General features: G+C 42.8%; 2 protein-coding genes and 1 pseudogene across 3 annotated transcripts in view; 2 read left to right on the top strand and 1 right to left on the bottom strand.

Annotated features, from left to right (window-relative positions):
• Positions 1 to 20594, bottom strand: part of LOC145898967 (kelch-like protein 12) — a 52568-nt gene that overhangs the window by 24951 nt on the left and 7023 nt on the right. The window lies entirely within an intron of this gene.
• On the top strand, positions 8357 to 9489 carry LOC145913783 (uncharacterized). Its single transcript, XM_083001542.1, has 3 exons — positions 8357 to 8699; positions 8974 to 9138; positions 9230 to 9489. The coding sequence occupies exons 1-3, from the start codon at positions 8603 to 8605 to the stop codon at positions 9487 to 9489; spliced, it is 522 nt and encodes a 173-aa protein (XP_082857668.1). The 5' UTR covers positions 8357 to 8602.
• LOC145913772 (uncharacterized) lies at positions 13162 to 17575 on the top strand (annotated as a pseudogene).

Here is a 20594-nt window from a genome sequence, read left to right as displayed (position 1 = left end):
CAGAATAGAATATATTGAATGAATTAATGACCAAACGCTAGACCGAAACGCAGGCAGGCTAGACGAAACAATTTACGCTATCACATGAACTGTAGAAGGCGCCTTTTCTAGGTTTGATGATAGTAAATGAGCCTCCAGCAAAGGTTATTAGTAACAAGGAAAGATAACATTTACTCATTCCAAAACCAATGTCAAAGATGGTGGGAGTGCCGTAATCCTTTGTGGGGATAATTTCTTTTTCTCCAGTGGAGAAAGCGCTTTAGGCAAATTGCTTTTTTTTCGACCGCTGTCATGATTTTTCGCCTGTATGTTTTTCTACAGTCCCTGATTTTGCATCGTAAGTATTGTGCAGGTGATGTGTTCAAACATGGGTAATACAAGTCCAATGGATTCCATTTTAAATAGACATTGAGGACGATTTTCCCAAAAGCAAAATATTCTGTTCTACATATCCACACTGTGAGGAAGGTCATGCTTTCAGATCAAGGCTAAGGAAACATGAGTGCAATACCCCCAACAACGAATCGAACCGAAAAATGTACAGTACAATGTCTTCAGGGAGACGTTGGTCGGTGTAAAGGGTTACGAAGAATTGGTGGATGTGTGATAAAATTTCTTTGAGGGTTGAGAGGGGGTATCCATGGTGGCCTGGTAAATCTACAATTGGGGGATGCATGCGTACTGGTAGAAGTTGGCTCCAGCTGCAGGTGTAAATGACCGGTTGCAGGACATTACGGTTGGATTCACTCATTAATGTATCGCTGCCGTCTGTCTGGGAATCCCAACCCTGAAGTTTGGGCCAAAAACCCCTAACCCTCGTTTTTTTCGCCCTAACCCTGTTATTTTGTTTGAAAATCATAACCCTAATGTGTTATTTTCAGTTGAAAGTCCTAATCATAATCATTTTACAACCGTAACGAAGCTTTGAATTGTGCAACATCAGGCAGAGACTTTTCTACTTTATGCATCTAAATATTGAATCACAGAAGTAGAAGTTCATTCGTAAGTTTAAGTTAGACCCCCATTTTCATCACGAGCGTATTAGGTGGGGTTGATAAACAATGTAAACAGTGAAACAATGTTGGATAAAAATAAACAATGTTTGATAAATCGTTCTCGTTTTAGGCGACACTAGGTGTCGCACAAACACAGTAGGTACTTGAATTTCGGTGGACGGTAAAGTAGAAAGATAGACCTTCCACACGATGCATCAACCGACCCTATGGGGTCTCTACTTTCCACGCTACGACCCATCGAATATGTGGTGCTAAAAGTACACATGGTCGGTTTCGGCCTTTTTGCGTGTATACGAGCGAAATAACTGGGGGTCTTTGATGGGGTCCCAACTCAAAAGTGAAGGCTGCTGCAAGCTGAAATTTGGTACGCTTTGTCACAAAGGACATGTCTTTCGATCGCTCCAAATTTCGATTCGATAAGTAGTTTGCTTGTGACGTCACAATGTTTTGTAAATCGTCCTTGTTCTAAACGACACTAGGTGTCGCACAATCGAAATATGTCTTTAAACGTAACTTTGGTGTAAAGTATGGGATCAGACCTTTCTGATGATGCCACAATGGACACTATTGGACCAGTGGTTTTTGCTCTATGAGCCTGACAATTTGTCGTGGTAAAAATAGTACATGTTGTTTGTTGTGTTTTTTCGTAATAACCACGGTCTACTTTGGCGTGTTTGCTGAAGAAGGCATTTAACAAATCAGTAATAGTCACACAACGCAAGCAGGTTACTTGTGAGAGTTTTAAATTTTCATCAAACAACATTTTTGTTTTGTGGGTGTTGTACCTTAGGGAGTATGCTATTGCAGTTCGTTGACGGGCGTAGCGCGTATAGAGAGGAAAACTTCGAAGTGTTGTAAATTTCGTTACGTCATAGGTGATGACGTCATTTTTGGCATGGTAACTCGTAAGGTGTCATTTAACATTCGTGTGAAGTTTCAGGTTTGTAGTGCTAGGGATAGCTGAGATATTAGGTGTGGTGCTAAAAGTACACCAGACCCCAAAATAGTTTAGTCTACTTGTTTGGTTTAATTCAGGAACAAACCTAATTTCCAGCGTTCAAGGTTTTAAATGTTAAAAATTACAATAAAACGTTGGCCAAGTGCAATAAAACGTTGGCCATTTATTTAAACCAAAGGTTTGCAACAGCTTTTTTTTTTGCAGCATTTCTGTGCACGAAACGAAAATCTGAGAAGGGGCTGTAACTTTACGGCCAACATAGGTAAGCGTCCAAGATCGGTATACTGGAAAATCGGTAACCTAAATACGTGACTGCAGCGGCAAACAGGGAGGGTACATATTTTCATCCAAGGGGGGTAATTGAAATCATTTACTTTATACCTTGCACTGTGTCCAAGATAGGTAACTTTGTTATACGTTAGAGCAGTCACGCTATACCTTGTACTATGTCCATGATAGGTTAGTTTGTTAAACGTTAGGGTAGTCACGCTATACCTTGCACTATGTCCATGATAGGCAAGTGTGTTAAACGTTAGGGTAGTCACGCTATACCTTGCACTATGTCCATGATAGGTAAGTTTGTTAAACGTTAAGGTAGTCATGCTATACCTTGCACTATGTCCATCATAGGCAAGTTTGTTAAACGTTAAGGTAGTCACGCTATACCTTGCACTATGTCCATGATAGGTAAGTTTGTTAAACGTTAAGGTAGTCACGCTATACCTTGCACTATGTCCATGATAGGCAAGTTTGTTAAACGTTAGGGTAGTCACGCTATACCTTGCACTATGTCCATGATAGGTAAGTTTGTTAAACGTTAGGGTAGTCACGCTATACCTTGCACTATGTCCATGGTAGGTATGTTTGTTAAACGTAAGGGTAGTCACGCTATACCTTGCACTATGTCCTTCATAGGTAAGTTTCTTAATTGTTAGGATAGTCACGCTATACCTTGCACTATGTCCTTCATAGGTAAGTTTCTTAATTGTTAGGATAGTCACGCTATACCTTGCACTATGTCCATGATGGGTAACTTTGTTAAACGTTGAACAATTAACAAACTTACCTATCATGGACATAGTGCAAGGTATAGCGTGACTACCAATCGTTGAACAAAGCTACTTATTGCGTCACAATCCAAGGTATAACGGGACTACCTTAACAATTAAAGAACTTACCTATCATGGACATAGTGCAAGGTATAACGGGACTACCTTAACAATTAAAGAACTTACCTATCATGGACATAGTGCAAGGTATAGCGTGACTTCCTTAACGTTTAACGAACTTACCCATCATGGACACAGTGCAAGGTATAGCGTGACTATCCTAACGTTTAACGAACTTACCTATGATGGACATAGTGCAAGGTATAGCGTGACTACCCTAACACTTAAGAAACTTACCTATGATGGACATAGTGCAAGGTATAGCGTGACGCAACAACCACACAAATTACGCAACTCAGACTGTAAGTTTGCAAAACAAACCAAACAATCCGGCGACATCGCATAAGGAATTCAACTTAGACAAGTTGCTCTGCCACAACCAAATCTATAGATGGAACAATGGATGAGAGCTGCGTAGCCATGTGCATTAACTATCCATATGATCCCACATTTAAATGGAATGACGTCTCCTGTGGGAATTTGACACACAGATATAATTGGCAAAGAAGTATCAAAATGACATTTAGAAGTGAACAAATGTCAAACGTGAATGTGTTCATTTTTTTATCAGAGCCATCAACGACATCTACAAGCAAAACTGTAACAGCATCAATAGGTAAGATAGCCTAATAACTAATCCTATGGTCCCTGCTTAGGTCAACAAATGACCTTGATTCGGGTGTAAATGTTTGAAAGCTTGCAAGCGCTTTTAATTTATGTTGATATGATTTACAGAACTTATGACGAAACTTGTACATAAATTTTAGTTAGTTGTGAAAACACGCAGTACACTAATGCCCGTTTCGCGTCACATAATGCTCAGTAGAACAACTGTGTTCCGCGCAAACGTTTTACACATTTTACACGAATTATGAAAATGCGATAATAATTTGCATGTGCTTGGACAACTCCAAATCCAAACAACGGGAACTGTTAGCTTCGGATATTTTGTTCACGTAAACTTGACAACACCTCCTTGTATATCCTGTTGCGAATCACTGTTGGTTGTTAAAAATTAAACCGACTTAAAATATGCTCCAAGCGAATTACAGAGTTTTCGAGTAAGCAGTGTGACTCTAAAATGTTTGAGTTCCGCTGTTCCACAGGCAGGGTTGAGATTCGATCCTCTATCATACGCTCAACGAAAGTGTCACAAGGTTAACGCGGTTTTGAGGTTGAGTGGCAATACGTGACGTCATGTATACAATTAGTGTTATCAACTTCACAACACATATAGCCTACGTTTGGTTTTCATTGTTTTATTTACTTCTTGTGGACTTTGTGAACCCGGAAGATGTCTCATGGTTTTCCCTTATTCACTTCCACTGTCTAGTTTTTGTGGGGATAAAAACGTTCGGAGTTTGGGGAACAGGCGCATGAGTGTAAACCCGAAAAGGAGAAAGTTAACAACGACATAGTTGAACAATCGGTTATATTTGCTTAACGTTATTCCTAGTCAACATAAATATATCCTGACAGGATTAAGTTGACGAAAAGTTTTAGAATTACTGCTCTGTAAATTAGTTGATGTCAATCATAGCAGGAATGAATTGGTGGCATTGTGTTCTGGTGTTTGCTTTCCTTCAACAAGGGTCAACCTGGAATATATTTCGACAAGACGAATATCTTATTGTGTACGACAATGTTACGTCATACAGCCAAGCTGAACGTGGATGTGAGGCAAGAAATGCTCACCTTGCAAATGTTAAAACAACCGAAATATTAAACTTTCTAGTTAGAAAAAAGGACACTTCTATTGTAACACGTCGGGGTCACCATTTGTGGGCACGACTGCTTTGAGTCCGTTAATTGAGAGTCACCCAAATGGAATGACGCGTGCGCGCAATAAAGCAACATAAGAAAAGACGCGTGTCGCAGGTCGCGAGTGACGCGATGTCGCGAAGACGCTACAATACCCCGCACCAGTGTTCAAGTCATGCACGATAACGTAAAGGCAAATTGACAACACGACCAGAGCGGGTAACTGTCGGACGATAGAGTGCGTTTGGATGCGGAACATGCGAAACACGATTGCCAGAAGTCTGCGATGTAAAACTTTGTTCGAAATATGCAGGTTTGAGGCGATCAATAGACACCGTGTCTTGTCGGCCATTCATCTCAAGACAAAAGTATTTAGCGTGCTTTCGAATTACTTTAAATGGACCGTCTTATGGACATTGCAAAGGTGTTCGGTGTGCGTCGTTTCGAACGAAAACAAGCGTGCAGTTGCGTAATAGACCGTCCACCCTGTCGTAAGAATGTCAGTGCCAGGTTGTCGGAGTCGGTCGCAAGTCCCGCATTGAATCTCTTAATTTTGACAAAAACGACCTTGGATCTTGGGGTTCGGCCGAAGACGCGAAAAACTCGCCGGGCAATTGCAGTGTAGCACCAAACACCAACTCTGCAGCAGAACACCCGATGTCCTCCTTTATAGCTGATCTCATGCCGAGTAATACAACGGGAAGATGACCAAACCAATCGTTTGTTGTCTAGCGCGCTGTCAACGCGGCTTTAAGCTAAAGGTGCATTCTTTCCACAATGCCGTTGCACTGAGCGTGGTAGGACGTTGCTCGTTGCCGATGGGCACTTAGTAAATTGTTAAGGTTGGCCCAGAGTGTTGATTCAAACTGGCGTCCTCTATCCCACGTTATGGTTAGTGGGGTCCCGAAGGGCGAAACCCATAAAAGCAAGGCTCTTGGGCAAGATTGCGTGGTTGCATCTGCCATGAGGATGGCTTCAGGCCATCGAGTAAACCGATCGATGCAGGTAAATAAACATGAATATCTGCGAACCTTCTGGTCGGAAGTGCAAAGGAACTAAAAGCAGCAGCGGTGTGTTTCTGGATTTTAGCTTTCTGGCATTGCAAACAAGTTCGTACCCAGTTACCAACACCCTTGTTCAAACCATGCCATATAAAGCGATCGGACACAAGTTTGCGAGTTGCGCGAATGCCTGGGTGTGACAAATTGTGAACAGCGTCGTAAGTTTGGCGACGGTAAGCATTGGGAACCACAAGGCGGGGGTAACCTTTAGATACATCGCAAAGAATTGTCAGTTCAGTTCCAAACAATGGTACATCACAAAATCTGAGTGACGTGATTGAGGTGCGAAATGCTTTAATTTCCTCGTTATTTCTTTGTGCGAGTGCCATTTGAGTGAAATCAATAACAGATGATGACATAGCATTAATATTGGCCCTCGACAATACATCAGCAGCCAAGTTACTGTGTCCCTTTATGTGGTGTACGTCGGTGGTTAACTCATAAATGAAACTTAAATGGCGAATTTGCCGAGGTGACAATGCACTTGAGTTTCTTTAAAAAACATGAATTAAGGGTTCGTGATCAGTTAAAACAGAAAATGCTATACCTCCTACAAAGTAACGGAAATGGCGAAATGACAAATAAATAGCAAGAATTTTTGCTACTTCGTCCGTTGGAAAGTCTGAGCTGCGTTACAAAGGCCAAACGGCATTCGTGTATATTCGAATAAACCGATGATTTAAACCGAACCGTGATGATTGCGGTTTTGGGAATATCATCTTTCGCAACTGGAATGTGATGGTATGCTCGTACAAGATCAATCTTGCTGAAAATAGTAGCGCCGTGTAGATTGGCAGGCGAATCTTGTATCAAAGGAATAGGGGTAGCGATCCGGTATAGTGCTATTGTTGAGTTTGCGGTAATCACCACATGGCCTCCACTGGCCGGATTTTTTACGCACCATATGTAGCGGTGAGACCCATGTGCTTGATGAACGGCGAACAATTCCCAGTTCCAACAAATTTTTTGCACATTTTAACTTGTCTGGAGAAAGGCGACGAGCTTTAGCATAAGCTGGAGGGCCTTTGGTAACAATGTAATGCTTGACGTCGTGTTTCAAGGAAGCATCGTTGTACACCGCACTTTGCAAAGTTGGAAACTCCAGGCAAACGTTTTTAAATTCATTTATGTTGCTGGTAGCCGCCATTAAACCAAGCGCGGTGGTATTTGAAATGCCGGTTTAGACGCTGTGAAAGGTTTCAGCATTTATCAGCCTATTTCGGCTCAGATCAATGAGTAATCCGAAATGTCTAAAGAAATCGGCACCAAGAATCGGTTGCGTGACCTCGACAACAACAAAATGCCACGAAAAATTTTCACCTAAACCTGAGTTAAGGTTGATTTTTCGGGTGCCAAATGTTGCAATAGTACTTCCATTTGCTGCAACAAGCTTCAAGTTTCTTTGACAGCCATTGCGATCCATTCTGTTTGCAGGAACCACACTTACTGCGGCACCAGAATCAACCAAATATCTCTGACCAGTTATTTTGTCAGTTACATGAAGGAGGCGGAGAAAACGAGCAGAGGCACAAGCCGCCATTAGTGACTGGTCTCGGCGTTTCCCTTGCGGCTGCAGGGAGGAACGCATTTTCTTGCATCGTTCCCAAAGCGACTGTGGTTCCAACACAAAGTGGAAAACGTGTTTCTTTGCAATGGCCGTTTGCTTGTATACGCTGTGTTTCTTTTTAACAGCGCAACATCTCTACCTCTGCCAATGTAGGCTGTGGGTCAAGCAGGTCCATAATATTGTCTGCTTTCTCGGCGAGTTCATTTAAATCCAAATCCAGCGTGGCAAGAACAGTTCGTAGATTTTCTGGAAGTCTTTGCAAAAACAACTCGCGCAGGATATGCTTAGTTTCCACGTTACCAAGTAGATGTTCCATGTCGCGCAACATTTGTTAAAGGTTTTCCATCGCCTAGTTCTTCGGGTTGAAGAAATTTTTAATGTCTTTGGTGCTGGGACATACCCACTCTTCGTGACAAGGCATTCGTGAGGCCTTCGTAGGGATCCTCGGTAGATGGGCTTTTAATAATGTCTTTAACTACTGTCGCAATCTCAGGAGTAACAGCGGAAACAATATGATTAATTTTTGTTGATGACTGTGTCACACCTCTGACGTTGAATTACTCCTCCACTTGCAGAAACCAGAGTTCTGGGTCTTGTGGCCAAAAAGGCGGAATTTTAATTGAAACCGCTCTCACTCTGCTTTCTGTCATGATTGAAGAATTATCTTGTAGCTATCCTACAAATCTAGCGAGATAACTCAGTGACTCACGTCGGGGTCACCATTTGTAGGCACGACTGCTTTGCGTCCATTTATTGCGAGTCTCCCAAATGGAATGACGCGTGCGCACAATAAAGCAACATAAGAAGAGACGCGTGTCGCAGGTCGCGTGTGACGCGATGTCGCGAAGACGCTACAGTAGCAAGTAAGAAAACGGTAGTGTTTCTCAAAAAGCACGTAATTAGATGGGCTTTTTTTTTCAGACAAACTCAACGAGTTTTTCATTGGAGCAAAAAGAATTTTAAACACACGATATTTTCAATGGACCGATGGATCAATTGTTAACGTAGCACAGTGGAGGGGAGGAGAACCGACTTTTGAGTGGAATGGAGTGGATGAGAGCTGTGTGGTCATGGGATTTAGCATTCCAATTGATCCCACATTTAAATGGAATGACGTCTCGTGTGATAATTGGCTAAACAGATATATTTGTCAAAGAAGAATCAAAGGTAATAAGTTTATAATCAAAATGAATGGCAAATACGTAACTTATTTGTTTAACCTTTTGTCCTGGTCAACAACGGCATTTGCAAGCAAAACTAAAACCACACCAATATGTAAGATTGCCTACACGTTTACCCGTTGAAAACAATTTCTCTCCTAAACCCCACTGTAACGTATTGAACCTTGTAATTACTGTTACAATTTTATCGTTTTTAACCTCTCATGTGTTTTGACAATGGTCCGTTCCTCACTCAGGAAGAGTTTACATTATTTCTCCAGTGTCAGAAACAACCACAACATCTACCAGCAAAACCGAATCAAAACAAACGCCATTAACCGCACCAATAGTTGATGTGTATACCAATACCATGGAGCCGACTAATTTGTATCTTTTGTCAAAGTCAACAACGGCATTTACAAGCAAAACTGAAACCACACCAATAGGTAAGGTTCCCTACACGTTTACCCGTTATTAAAATAAGGACAATTACTTTCTCAAATCCAAACCAATTCTCAGTACTTGTTCTTTTTGCAGGTTGGTCAACATCTTTAAGCAGAACCGAAGCAAAACAACCGCCATCAACCGCAACATTAGGTAACGTAAAAAACCAGGATCTTCATCTTCTCAAATTCAAACCAATTGTTGACACGTGTTCCTGTTGCCGATGTGTCAACATATTGGACGAACGTAGCAATTGTCATCTCCATTTCATTGGTTTCCATCCTGCTATGTGTTATGGCAATGCTCGGGTTCTACCTGAGGAGGAAACGAAGAAGAGATCAGGAACAACCTGACAACCGTGGATGGGAACATAGTGCAATAAATTTAAATGAAATACAAGAAAATCCATACGAAATTTCCATTTGCAATACCAGGGGACAGGAAGTCTATGTCAACATGGGTTTGTTATTCTATGATATTATGTGTATTTTGTATATTGCATCAGTGACTCTTATCCCTTAAATATAAAATACGATGGATTCCAACGTAAGAAACAATGTCTGCGGATTGTGTTCGCTCATTGCTTCAACCACAAAACGTTTAGTCGCCAAATTTCCAAATACATCCATAGGTTATTATATAATCTTACAAGTTAAGCCTTTGATACATTTAATGTGTTTACTATAACAGTTGTGTAGTTCCCGTGTACTCGGTTCGTCTTACTTACGAATGATGTCTGACAAACGTGGAACAGAATTTATCAAAACTAAATTTCTCATCGCTATTTTTCAGCCTCCCGTTGAGGTTCTATGGGTTTCGGTATTCAACCCTGATAAATATTTTCTCATTGTTCTGCCCAGGGGCCTTAATACTCAAACCGTTTACGTCACTTCCGTGCATTCTTTCAGCACATTTTCAACTCTTTTATTTTCCATTACGGATTGCTTACAGCAAGCTAGTTGGAAATAAATATGTTTCATCTGATCTAGAACTAATATCTTCTCCCGCCATATATTGTTGATTTATCATTGATCACCAGTCGTTTCCATTTATGTTCAAGATCAATTAAAGCAATCTATTGTTAACGTGGTAAACGTACTTTATGAACTCGTTCTTCTTTGCTTGGATTTAACATACGACAGGCAGAGAATCGATAAACCTATGTGGCAAAAAACAATCTGATGTTCCTGGTTTGATTGCTTTAACCACAGCCAGTTTGAAGTAATTACTGTGTCAGCTGCATACAGATGACCGCCGGCCAAGCAAAGACTTCCACTTTGTGGTGACTATACAACCACCGTCATCCGTAAGGCACCAAACTATAGGAGCAACCTCACGGAGAAATAATTTTGTTTCTTGTCACCAGTCTGACAATAATTTTATGAAACCAAGCTCAATTATTTACAACCAAACTCCCGTCAATTGTTTGCGAAGGATTAGTGTTGCTGCATGTTAAGCGATATTATGATATATTGTTTCACTGTTAACTACCATTTTTATACCTTTTGCAAATCTTCACGAAAAAAGATCAAAAAATACGAATATTGCAAACGTAGGCAAGCAAAATTCAACTACTACCCTTAAATCTAACACATCCCATCAGTATTTTGTTATGTTTAGCTTGTTGTGACCACAAATATTTTAAAAAATATCAAATTATAAAAGGTGTCGTATCAGTCTTGTGTCAACAACTGAATTGTTCTGCTTGTGCACTCTTTTAGATGACTGGCTTTTATGTTATAAAATAAAATGTTATTCTTCTCAATAAGTGCCAAAGCAGAATAATTCAGTTGAAAAAATATGTTGCCTGGCATTTTTTGACGAAAATGGAGTTTAGCGAGGGGTCAGAGATCCTCGTTAGTTAGCGAGGAACTTAACGAGAAAATCAAGAACGCGGCTCGTCATACCAAAAGCTGCGTTAACGCGGTTTTGCGTCGAAGTCGAGCTCGCTAAACATAACGATGTGAGCTCATCTTACCGCCCAAGATCGCTTCCCTATCATCGCCTCATGTTTGTTATCGAACTTCACTGGGTTGTCTTCCTGGCATAAAAGTTCGATCATGCCAGGAATGTGAGGTTTTGCATTGCAACAGCCGACAGGACATAGGAGCACGTGCAATGTTATTTTGCTGCTGCTGTGTACAGAGAACTTTTTCAGCGATACCAGCAATACATGTGGGTGGGCGAGATGTATACGAGGCCAAACAAACACCTTGTTACAAGACCTGGGAATTTTAAATCGAAGCAGTTCATGGAAATCAGATGGCAAGTTTTTCAGGACCATAAACCTGACCGGAGATTCCACTAGTTTGAGGATTATTCAGGCTGTGGCATCACTTCAACAGGTTAATCGGAATAACTTGTCTCAAACATGCATTGTTTACATGTTGTTATGGTGTTTGCCTTCCTTCAACAAGGGTCCACCTGGAATATATTTCAACAATACGAATATCTTATTGTGGACGACATTGTTACGTCATACAGACAAGCTTCCTGAAGAATGCTACTGCATAGCAACCAAAATGTTGACACTTACAACTATTTTTGCCAGATGAGCTGTCTTGTGGTGATAAATATGCCTGACGGCATCAGCAGTGAACCTTCCAAAGTTGTCTTTTGCAGATTAAATGAACTTGTGGCTTTATAGAGGGGGAAATTTATTACACAGTGGCTTGTAGTATGGCTTGATACCCAACCAGTACCAACATAGTGGGTAATAGGCCATTGTACTTAACTCTGCTTAATGTAGTAACATTGTATGGTGGCAAGCAGTTTCAATCCAAATAAACTTCACGAGTTATGGGAATGAACTGCGGGTTGTCTAGCTAATAAATCACTGACCTTACATTCCTTGAAGGTCATCAATTTCTATATGGAGTTAATAGTGGAAAGATCAAAGAAGATTGGCAACCTTCCCACAGCTCATTCGATGAACACGTTTTTCTATCCCAAGTTGACCAAGCAAGGTTACAAGTCTGTGAGAAGATGGACGAAAAAAGTTGACATCTTTTCGAAGTCCCTTGTTCTGTTTCCTATTCATTTGGGCGTACATTGGACGTTGGCAGTAAGTTATCTGTTGTAATTTAGTGTGGCTGAACTCAATGTGTTGTATATGTCCACTGTATAAATCCACTGTCTGTGCTGTTATACGCGGATCAGAAATCACCAAAACCCTTCCAACTAAGAACACTAACAACAGATTTACTCATAATTCTGAGAATAAACAGACTGGCCCATTGTGTTGAAAACATAGACTTGTGTTACGAATTTTCTTTCCTTCACGTCACCTTTCACTTTTGTTAGTTATTGTTTGTATTTCATTGTTTTCACCTTTCTTCCTGACACCTTGTAATTTCACTGTTTTCTTTCGTTGTTACCACTTTATTTATTATATTGTTTTACTCACATACATTGCTTTTAAGTCTCGCACTTCACCTATTTTCACCACACTATTTTATTACCTCCGTCTCCCATCTTCTTCCTATTATTTTACGCTCCGTTTGTTTTTGTATGCCCCGGATGTGCGGCGTGTCGGAAAGGCGCATCCTGATTGGTTAGTGCTTTTGGTGCAACGAACGATTTCCCTAAAACGTGCGAGTCTTCTTCTGGGCGTCGTGTAGTGAGCATCTCGTTTACGGTGTTGTGGATTATTGAGATCTTGGCCAGTGACATTTTGTACTGTTTTTATTCGTTTTATAGTTGAACACGACGTCCAATAAGTTAAATCAGCCTGGGTTACATTGGCTTTGTGGTGAGCCGTTATTGCAGGGTTCTGGGCAGTATCAGAATTAGGGAGGCAGTTTTGTGCAAAGTACCGAATTAGGTAGAAGGGTTAATTGGGGGGGGGTTAATAACATCGCCACCCAAAAACATCTAACCGCTTAATTGCAAAGCTGCCGAAATAATTCCGTAACAACTTGGCGAGCACGCCAGGACCCTGTCACCACACCCGGCTGGTTTTACTGGGAAGACTCCCTACGTGTATTTTGGTTTTATGATATTTTGAAGGTTGGTTTTTCTTAACAATGGCTTTTAATGTTTTAATGCAACCTCCGCCTTTACGGCCGGGAGCTGACCTAGGACAGTATTTTAATGTATTTGAGTCCTATTGTACGAGCGTCGAGGCCTCAGAAGAAATGAAACGACACCTGTTCCTGGCAAGCATTGACAACGACTTGAAATGGACAATACAAGAAAAAGACGCAAACTTGTTCGAGGTTTCCTACAAGGACCTCAAAGAACGCGCATTGCCCCAAAGGGCTACTGGTCAACACGCAGAGCGCCAACGCGCCGAGCTGATAATCCGCGTGCAATTACCTGGCGAATCAGCACGTGAATTTGTTTACGCCCTACAGACACTGGGCGATGGTGCCTACAGCAACTCCGCTGACGCGGCCCTTAAAAATAAGGTTCTGTACATTACCTTACCTTACTGCAAGGCTTGCAAGACCGGCGCCTCGCGGACACTATCCCGAATACCATCAAATATGAGCAATCATTCAGAGCCGCAGCTCAAGTTGTTGTCAATACGCAAACACCGAGCTTTGTCCAAGTCGCTGCAGTGAACACAAGAGCATCAGAGATGGAATTAGTACTAAAAAAGTTAGAAGACATGGAGAAACGGTCCAAGGAAAAGAACACACAACTCGAGGACACCTTAGCGGCGTTACAAGCTCAAGTGGATGCCATACAGCGCGAACGACCACAATACAACAACGTGCGAGCACGGACTTGCTACGGTTGCGGTGGACTGGGCCATATGAGGCGCGACTGCCCGCATACGGGTATGCGCACAAAGGACGTCGACACGAGACGTCAAAACATACCATGTACACCTGCGTTTTCCAGATCGATTCGTCGCGCACCGGAGATAAAATGTCACTTCGACCAAAAACGTATAACTCGAGATGCACCCAAATGTTTGGCGCCAAAGTCGGTACAAAAACCCGCTACACCCGCAGCGCCGTTGCGGTTTGTCAACTTACTGGTCGGCCGGACGAGGATGTGTGCGTTGTTGGACACCGGGTCCAGTGTCTGCTTGATTAAAACCCTAAAGTGGCATTCCTTAAGCGCCGAGCATCACGACCGGGTAAACAGGTGCTCAAAGAAGAACTTGGTCGGTGCCGGCGGACAGCAATTGGCAGTAAAAGGCTGCGTCGAGCTTCCCCTCCGATTGGGAGGATTGATGACTCACGCGAGTTTTTACATTGTGGACAATCTTACACACGACCTTATTCTAGGATTAGATTTCCTCCAGTCAAACAAATGCCAGATATGCTACGAAGCCAACGTGCTAACAGCATGCAAGCGTGCCACTCTCGCATTCTCCGGTGCCGTTGCCACAACCTTCCGAGGTGTACGTCGTCGACGATATCACCATCCCCGCGTTTACCGAGGTATGTGTAACAGCAAACTTTTGCCAAAAGCCGCACACCAGGGAAACCCCTTTTCTAACTGAGAAGATAGACGGGTTTGTGGAAAAAATGGGTTGTTGACGGCTAAGAGTATAACGATGGCGCAGAGTAACACTGTTGGGGTCTATGTCGTGAATTTGGGAGACGAAGCGGTAGAAATACCAAGCGGGTCAAGGATCGCCCAGGCATCGCCTGTTTATGCCTTTGGCAATGTCGAATGTCCAATGTCTGGCGCATGTGTGGTAGTCGATGGATCGTCGGCGAAATGTAAACACCCGGATTGTTTTGGCGGCTGCGCAGAAATTTGTTCAGTGTCACCACACGAAACAGCGGATAACCGTGACCCGTTTAAGTGCATTATAGAGCAAGCTCAGATCGGAAACCACCTAACTGAAGAACAAAGAGGAGAGCTGTTTGCCCTTCTTCGCGCCAAACAGGACGCCTTCTCAACATCTGGCGTTGACCTTGGACGCACGGATGTGGTGCGTCACGTGATCGACACAGGAAATAACGCTCCAGTGCGACAGCCACCCCGCCGCATGCCCCACCACAACAAGGCGAAAGTGGAAGAGATTTTGGCAGAAATGGACAAACAAGGACTGATTCGGCCGTCTAAATCGCCGTGGAGCAGTCCGATCGTGTTGGTTCGGAAGAAATCCGGTGAGACTCGTTTTTGTGTCGATTACCGCAAGCTAAACGAGCTAACTAAAAAGAACAGTTACCCGATCCCCCGGATAGATGACAGCCTAGACCAAATGTCGAACGCGGCGTATTTTTCTACGCTAGACCTGAAATCTGGTTATTGGCAGGTCGCTATGGATGCCTCTTCGCAAGAGAAAACTGCGTTTACCAGTCACGTCGGCCTGTTTGAATTTAAAGTAATGCCTATGGATGCATTTCGGCAGCGACCTTTCAACGCTTAATGCGCATGGTATTAAGCGGGATCGAGTGGCGGGGTGCCTTAGCGTATCTGGATGACATTATTGTTTACTCCAATACTTTCGAGCAACACTTAAATCGACTAGCTGACGTCCTGGCTTTTTTAGGTCACGTATTGTCGAAGGACGGAATACGATGCGACCCCAACAAAGTACAGTCGATTTCCGAATGGCCAACACCGCGTATTGTGAAGGAGATCCGGCTGTTTTTAGGCCTAACATCTTACTATCGCAAATTTATTCGAGACTATGCGAAGATCGCAGGTCCCCTCCACAGGCAGACAGAAAAAGGAAAGCGGTTCCAATGGGACGACCAATGCCAGGAGGCCTTCGCTCAGTTGAAACGGTACCTTACGACCGCTCCGATCCTTTGTTATACCCTAACTTCAATAAGTCATTCATACTTGACACGGACGCATCCGATACTGCCGTGGGATGCGTCCTTTCCCAGGAAGTTGACGGTAAGGAGTGTGTTGTGGCTTATGGCAGCCGTACCCTAAATAGGTCAGAGCGCAACTACTCGACCACGCGAAAAGAGCTGCTCGCCGTAATATTTGCGACCAAGCTTTACCGTTGCTATCTCCTCGGTCAAAAATTTATGTTACGGACTGACCATTCCTCGTTGAGGTGGCTGTGGAAGTCAAAAGAATTATACGGGCAATGCGCGCGCTGGGTCGAACATCTCTCCGCTTATGATTTTGATATACATCACAGGGAGGGAAGCAAACACCGTAACGCGGACGCACTTTCCCGTCTAGACTCCCTGGAGGATGATCCAGAATGTCCATACAAGATAGCGGATGAAGGCCGAGGGATTGAACAGGTTAACGCCGTGGACTTGAAAGCAACCATCGGATATGAACAGAACGAGCTGCTGGAGCGGCAGAGTAACGACCCGGAGCTAGCTGCCGTAAGAGAATGGGTCAAGAGAGGTATACGCCCGAAATTTAAAGCGGTCAAGCAAGAATCCGCCGCGATTCGCCACTACTGGTCCCGTTATAGTGGCTTGTTATTGAAGGCGGACATTCTTTGTTGCCGCGGAAACTCTTGGGAGGATGATTTAAAAATCGTTTTGCCGACAAGCCTTGTCGGGGAAGCGACGTCCAGCTTACATGATGATGTACATGGAGGGGGACATTTGGGCATTGCCAAAACGTTAGAAAAAGTTTCCGAGCGGTTTTATTGGCATAAATGGCACGAATCTGACGAGACATTTTGTCGCAACTGTATAACGTGCCAATACAACAAAAAGCCAACGCAACATTTTCAAGCGCCGCTTATACCTTCGCATGAGGATAAACCCATGCAAAGGATTGAAGTAGATGTTATTGGGCCACTACCACTTACCCGTTCGGGTTACCAATTTATACTGGTAGCCAGGGACCTTTTCACGAAATACGTTAGAGCGTGGCCGATGCGACACCAAACCGCAAACGAGACCGCTAGCTTGCTTTACCGCAATTGGTTTACGGTGCACGGCGTCCCGGAAACGGTCCATTCCGATATAGGGACAAATTCTGAAAGTCACCTGTTTTCCGAGCTGTTGCGCCTGATGGGCTGTAAGAAAAGCCGAACTACGTCATATCACGCGCCCGGAAATGGCGGTGTCGAACCCAATAATAAGACCATAATAACAATGATAAGAAATTACATACAGAAAGACGAACGACGATGGGACGAGGCGTTGCCAGGAGTAGTTGCGGCTTACAACGCAAGCGCCCAATGAAGCAACGGGAGAAGCTCCGCACACCCTTCTGACCGGCCAACCGTTGCGCCTTCCGGCAGATTTATTGGGATCCCTCCGAGAAGATTCAAGACGATCTTACGGAGTGGAGATCGACCAGTTACGCGACGGCCTAGAGCTGGCCGAAGAAATTGTCAGGGAAAGTCTTATGACACAGCGCAAGCGTATGGAAGACCGCTACAACTTGCGACAACGGGGAAAGCCATACTCGATGGGAGACTATGTGCTGTTAACGAACCCGGTCGTTCCCGTAGGTCGGTGCAAGAAATTGCAGTATCCCTACAAAGGTCCGTACCGAGTGGTCGAAGTACGCGGGCCTGTGAACTATGTCAATGCCCGCTGAGCAAACGGCGGAACCTCCGCAGGCTAAGGATCAACAACCTACGTTGGTGTATGTATTTAGGCCAAATACAACCCGAGTGGACAATGGAGAGGTATCGAGTTCACCGGATAATTCGGGCGGATGCAGAAGGTCTACACGGACGCGACGCCGGCCAGTTCGATTCTCGTCGGAGACACACGTGTAGACCAATGTCCAACAGGAGTAGGACAATTCTTGGGTTGGGGGGAGTGTTACGAATTTTCTTTCCTTCACGTCACCTTTCACTTTTGTTAGTTATTGTTTGTATTTCATTGTTTTCACCTTTCTTCCTGTCACCTTGTAATTTCACTGTTTTCTTTCGTTGTTACCACTTTATTTATTATATTGTTTTACGCACGTATATTGCTTTAAGTCTCGCACTTCACCTATTTTCACCACACTATTTTATTACCTCCGTCTCCCCTCTTCTTCCCATTATTTTACTCTCCGTTTATTTTTGCATGCCCCGGATGTGCCGCGTGTCGGAAAGGCGCATCCTGATTGGTTAGTGCTTTTGGTGCAACGAACGATTTCCCTAAAACGTGCGAGTCTTCTTCTGGGCGTCGTGTAGTGAGCATCTCGTTTACGGTGTTGTGGATTATTGAGATCTTGGCCAGTGACATTTTGTACTGTTTTTATTCGTTTTATAGTTGAACACGACGTTGGGGGATAACATCGCCACCCAAAAACATCTAACCGCTTAATTGCAAAGCTGCCGAAATAATTCCGTAACAACTTATAAGACGTTTAGGCAAAAATTATGCCATCATCGATTTAAAATGGCGTAGTTAACTCCACAGTTACTTACAACTGGCCTGCCTGACGTCCCAGATCATAGATAACTTGCAACTAATCGGTGGCTTTCAACTTTCAACTTAATAGAGCTTGACAAGCTGATATTTGGTTACAATTTTGTTTATGCCATGAGATTTTTTAGAGCAACATATATGGTAGTGCATTATACAATGCAGAAGTATTACCACGCTTTCGCATAACAAGGCAGGAGATCCCCTAACTGTTTTTTTTTGTGTCATTTGTCTGTCATTGACCCATTTTTTTAGAAATGTCACAAAAATTAAAAGCCGTTTCGGACACAATGTCCTAAAGGAAATTGGCTGGTAGATTATTCAAGTTGTTTACATTTTTGCGAACGAAAATTTTATACCGTTAATGACCAAAATAAATTGAAAATGTCCTAAATTTTTGCTGGCATTTCGGTCATTTGACAGAATTTTTTTAGTGAAAAAAAAACCCAGTCCCCTAAGTATGTAAAGGGCGCCTGGCAAGTTTTGCGCTTGCGCACCAGTATACCTTGGCCACAATATACCCCCGTAAAACCACTGAGCCCCTGTAGCTATGTTGGTAGAGCTTTGGGCCTGCTTAGCCAAGGGTCATGAGTTCAAACCTTGATTTTTCAGATCTCGCTCCGACTTGTGGCTGATCCAGCTTGGCTGCAAAGCCTTGACTGTGAAGCCTGTGAACGTATTGTATTATATTTAGTATGTTATATTTGTTACAAACTGGTAAACCTTGGCTTGTCTGCATTCCAACTCACACAGTAACTCATAATTTAAAGGTGGCAGATTTTCGGTGTAAGGAACTTCGTTATTACGACTCGATGGGAGGTTCAAACACTGAATGTCTTTCAACACTAAGAGATTATTTAGAGAGCGAACATTTGGACAAGAAGAAAAACAGTTACGTGGTGACGGATTGGAAAACCATCAGCGGTTCGCCACAGGTGCGCTTTTGTAAGATTATAGAGGGTGTCTAGTTTGTTTTGAACATATTTAGCTTGTTGCATTTTAACCATGTATTTTTGCTCCATTTCTTCGAATAAACAAACAGAATTGATTAAAAATTTAACATCAACCCATGGATATTATCGTGTACAAAAATATTTCCATTCCCAAAAGCAGGTAGGCTACATTTTATATGAATCGATTTCGCGCAGGAAATACCTCAGCAGATGAACGGTTCCGACCTCGGGATATTCACCTGCACTTTCGCCGAATTCATCAGCCGTGATTCTCCACTGAACTTTACTCAGTCTAATATGCCTCTACTGCGCAGGACAATGGTTTGGGAGATATTGAATCGAACCCTCACAAGATGACAAGTTCTCAAATAAAATTTACACATTTTCACTTGTGCTTCTTTGTTCTACTTTTGCATAGCAACTAACCTGTATGTTGTTGAAACCAATTCGGGCGGTCGGTTAAACACTGGCCTCACTGTCTGTTGCTATGTTTTGATTTCGGAATATTTAAGCGTGATTTGGTTTTGGCGAAAATATTTTTGTTGGCTAATTTTAAATATTATTTATGATAACTGTGTTTGATGTGAGAAGATAAATAACTTTAAACCAGGAGTTTTACATAACGTAACATAACCTTAACCGCTTTAAGGATTCCCAGACAAGAATGTTAAAAACACGTATGGATAAATGGGAGAACGTTGTCTTGTCTGTTTTGACATAAGAATTTTGCTATATTGGTACAAATTGTCGGCATTGACCTGGAATATGAGACGGAGTCCACGTTTATTTTCACCGCAACGAGTTTTTTCTCCTGTCTTTGGCGTTGCTGGCAATACAATCATACGTTACAAACTTCACTATACAGCTCGGTCTTCTTCCGTTCCAACACCACGGATACTGGTTGTTTACCACGGAATCACAAGTATATATTCTCTCTGTCAGGGGTTCGTAAAACTTTTTCAGCTCATGGCACACATGCATAATCTAAAGTCTGACTTGCTTAATAGCTGTAGAAGAATCTGGCACTTGGCTAGGCAAAAACGCACGCTAACAAGCGATCGTAAAATCCTGAAGCACAAACAAGTGTACCAGAAGCAATAAATGCGACTAAAAATGGAAAAATATCGCTTCGTTATTTTTAGTCAATGAAGTTCACAGTTTAAGCTTTGAGAAACTGACGATGATTATGGTAACCTACATAAGCGAAATCGATTTTCCAAAATAAAATCTGCTGACGAAAAT

The sequence above is a fragment of the Ascidia mentula genome, chromosome 1, assembly GCF_947561715.1.
Source record: "Ascidia mentula chromosome 1, kaAscMent1.1, whole genome shotgun sequence".
In the NCBI taxonomy this organism is placed as follows: domain Eukaryota; kingdom Metazoa; phylum Chordata; class Ascidiacea; order Phlebobranchia; family Ascidiidae; genus Ascidia; species Ascidia mentula.
This window is presented reverse-complemented; position numbering and strand designations above follow the sequence as displayed.

Bases quoted from the DNA above. Each gene is read 5' to 3' on its own strand.
- LOC145913783 (XM_083001542.1), top strand. From the start codon at position 8,603: ATGGGATTTAGCATTCCAATTGATCCCACATTTAAATGGAATGACGTC. The intron at 8,700-8,973 runs GTAATAAGTTTA...TTATTTCTCCAG, and splicing joins TTGTCAAAGAAGAATCAAAG to TGTCAGAAACAACCACAACA. The intron at 9,139-9,229 runs GTAAGGTTCCCT...TTCTTTTTGCAG, and splicing joins AACTGAAACCACACCAATAG to GTTGGTCAACATCTTTAAGC.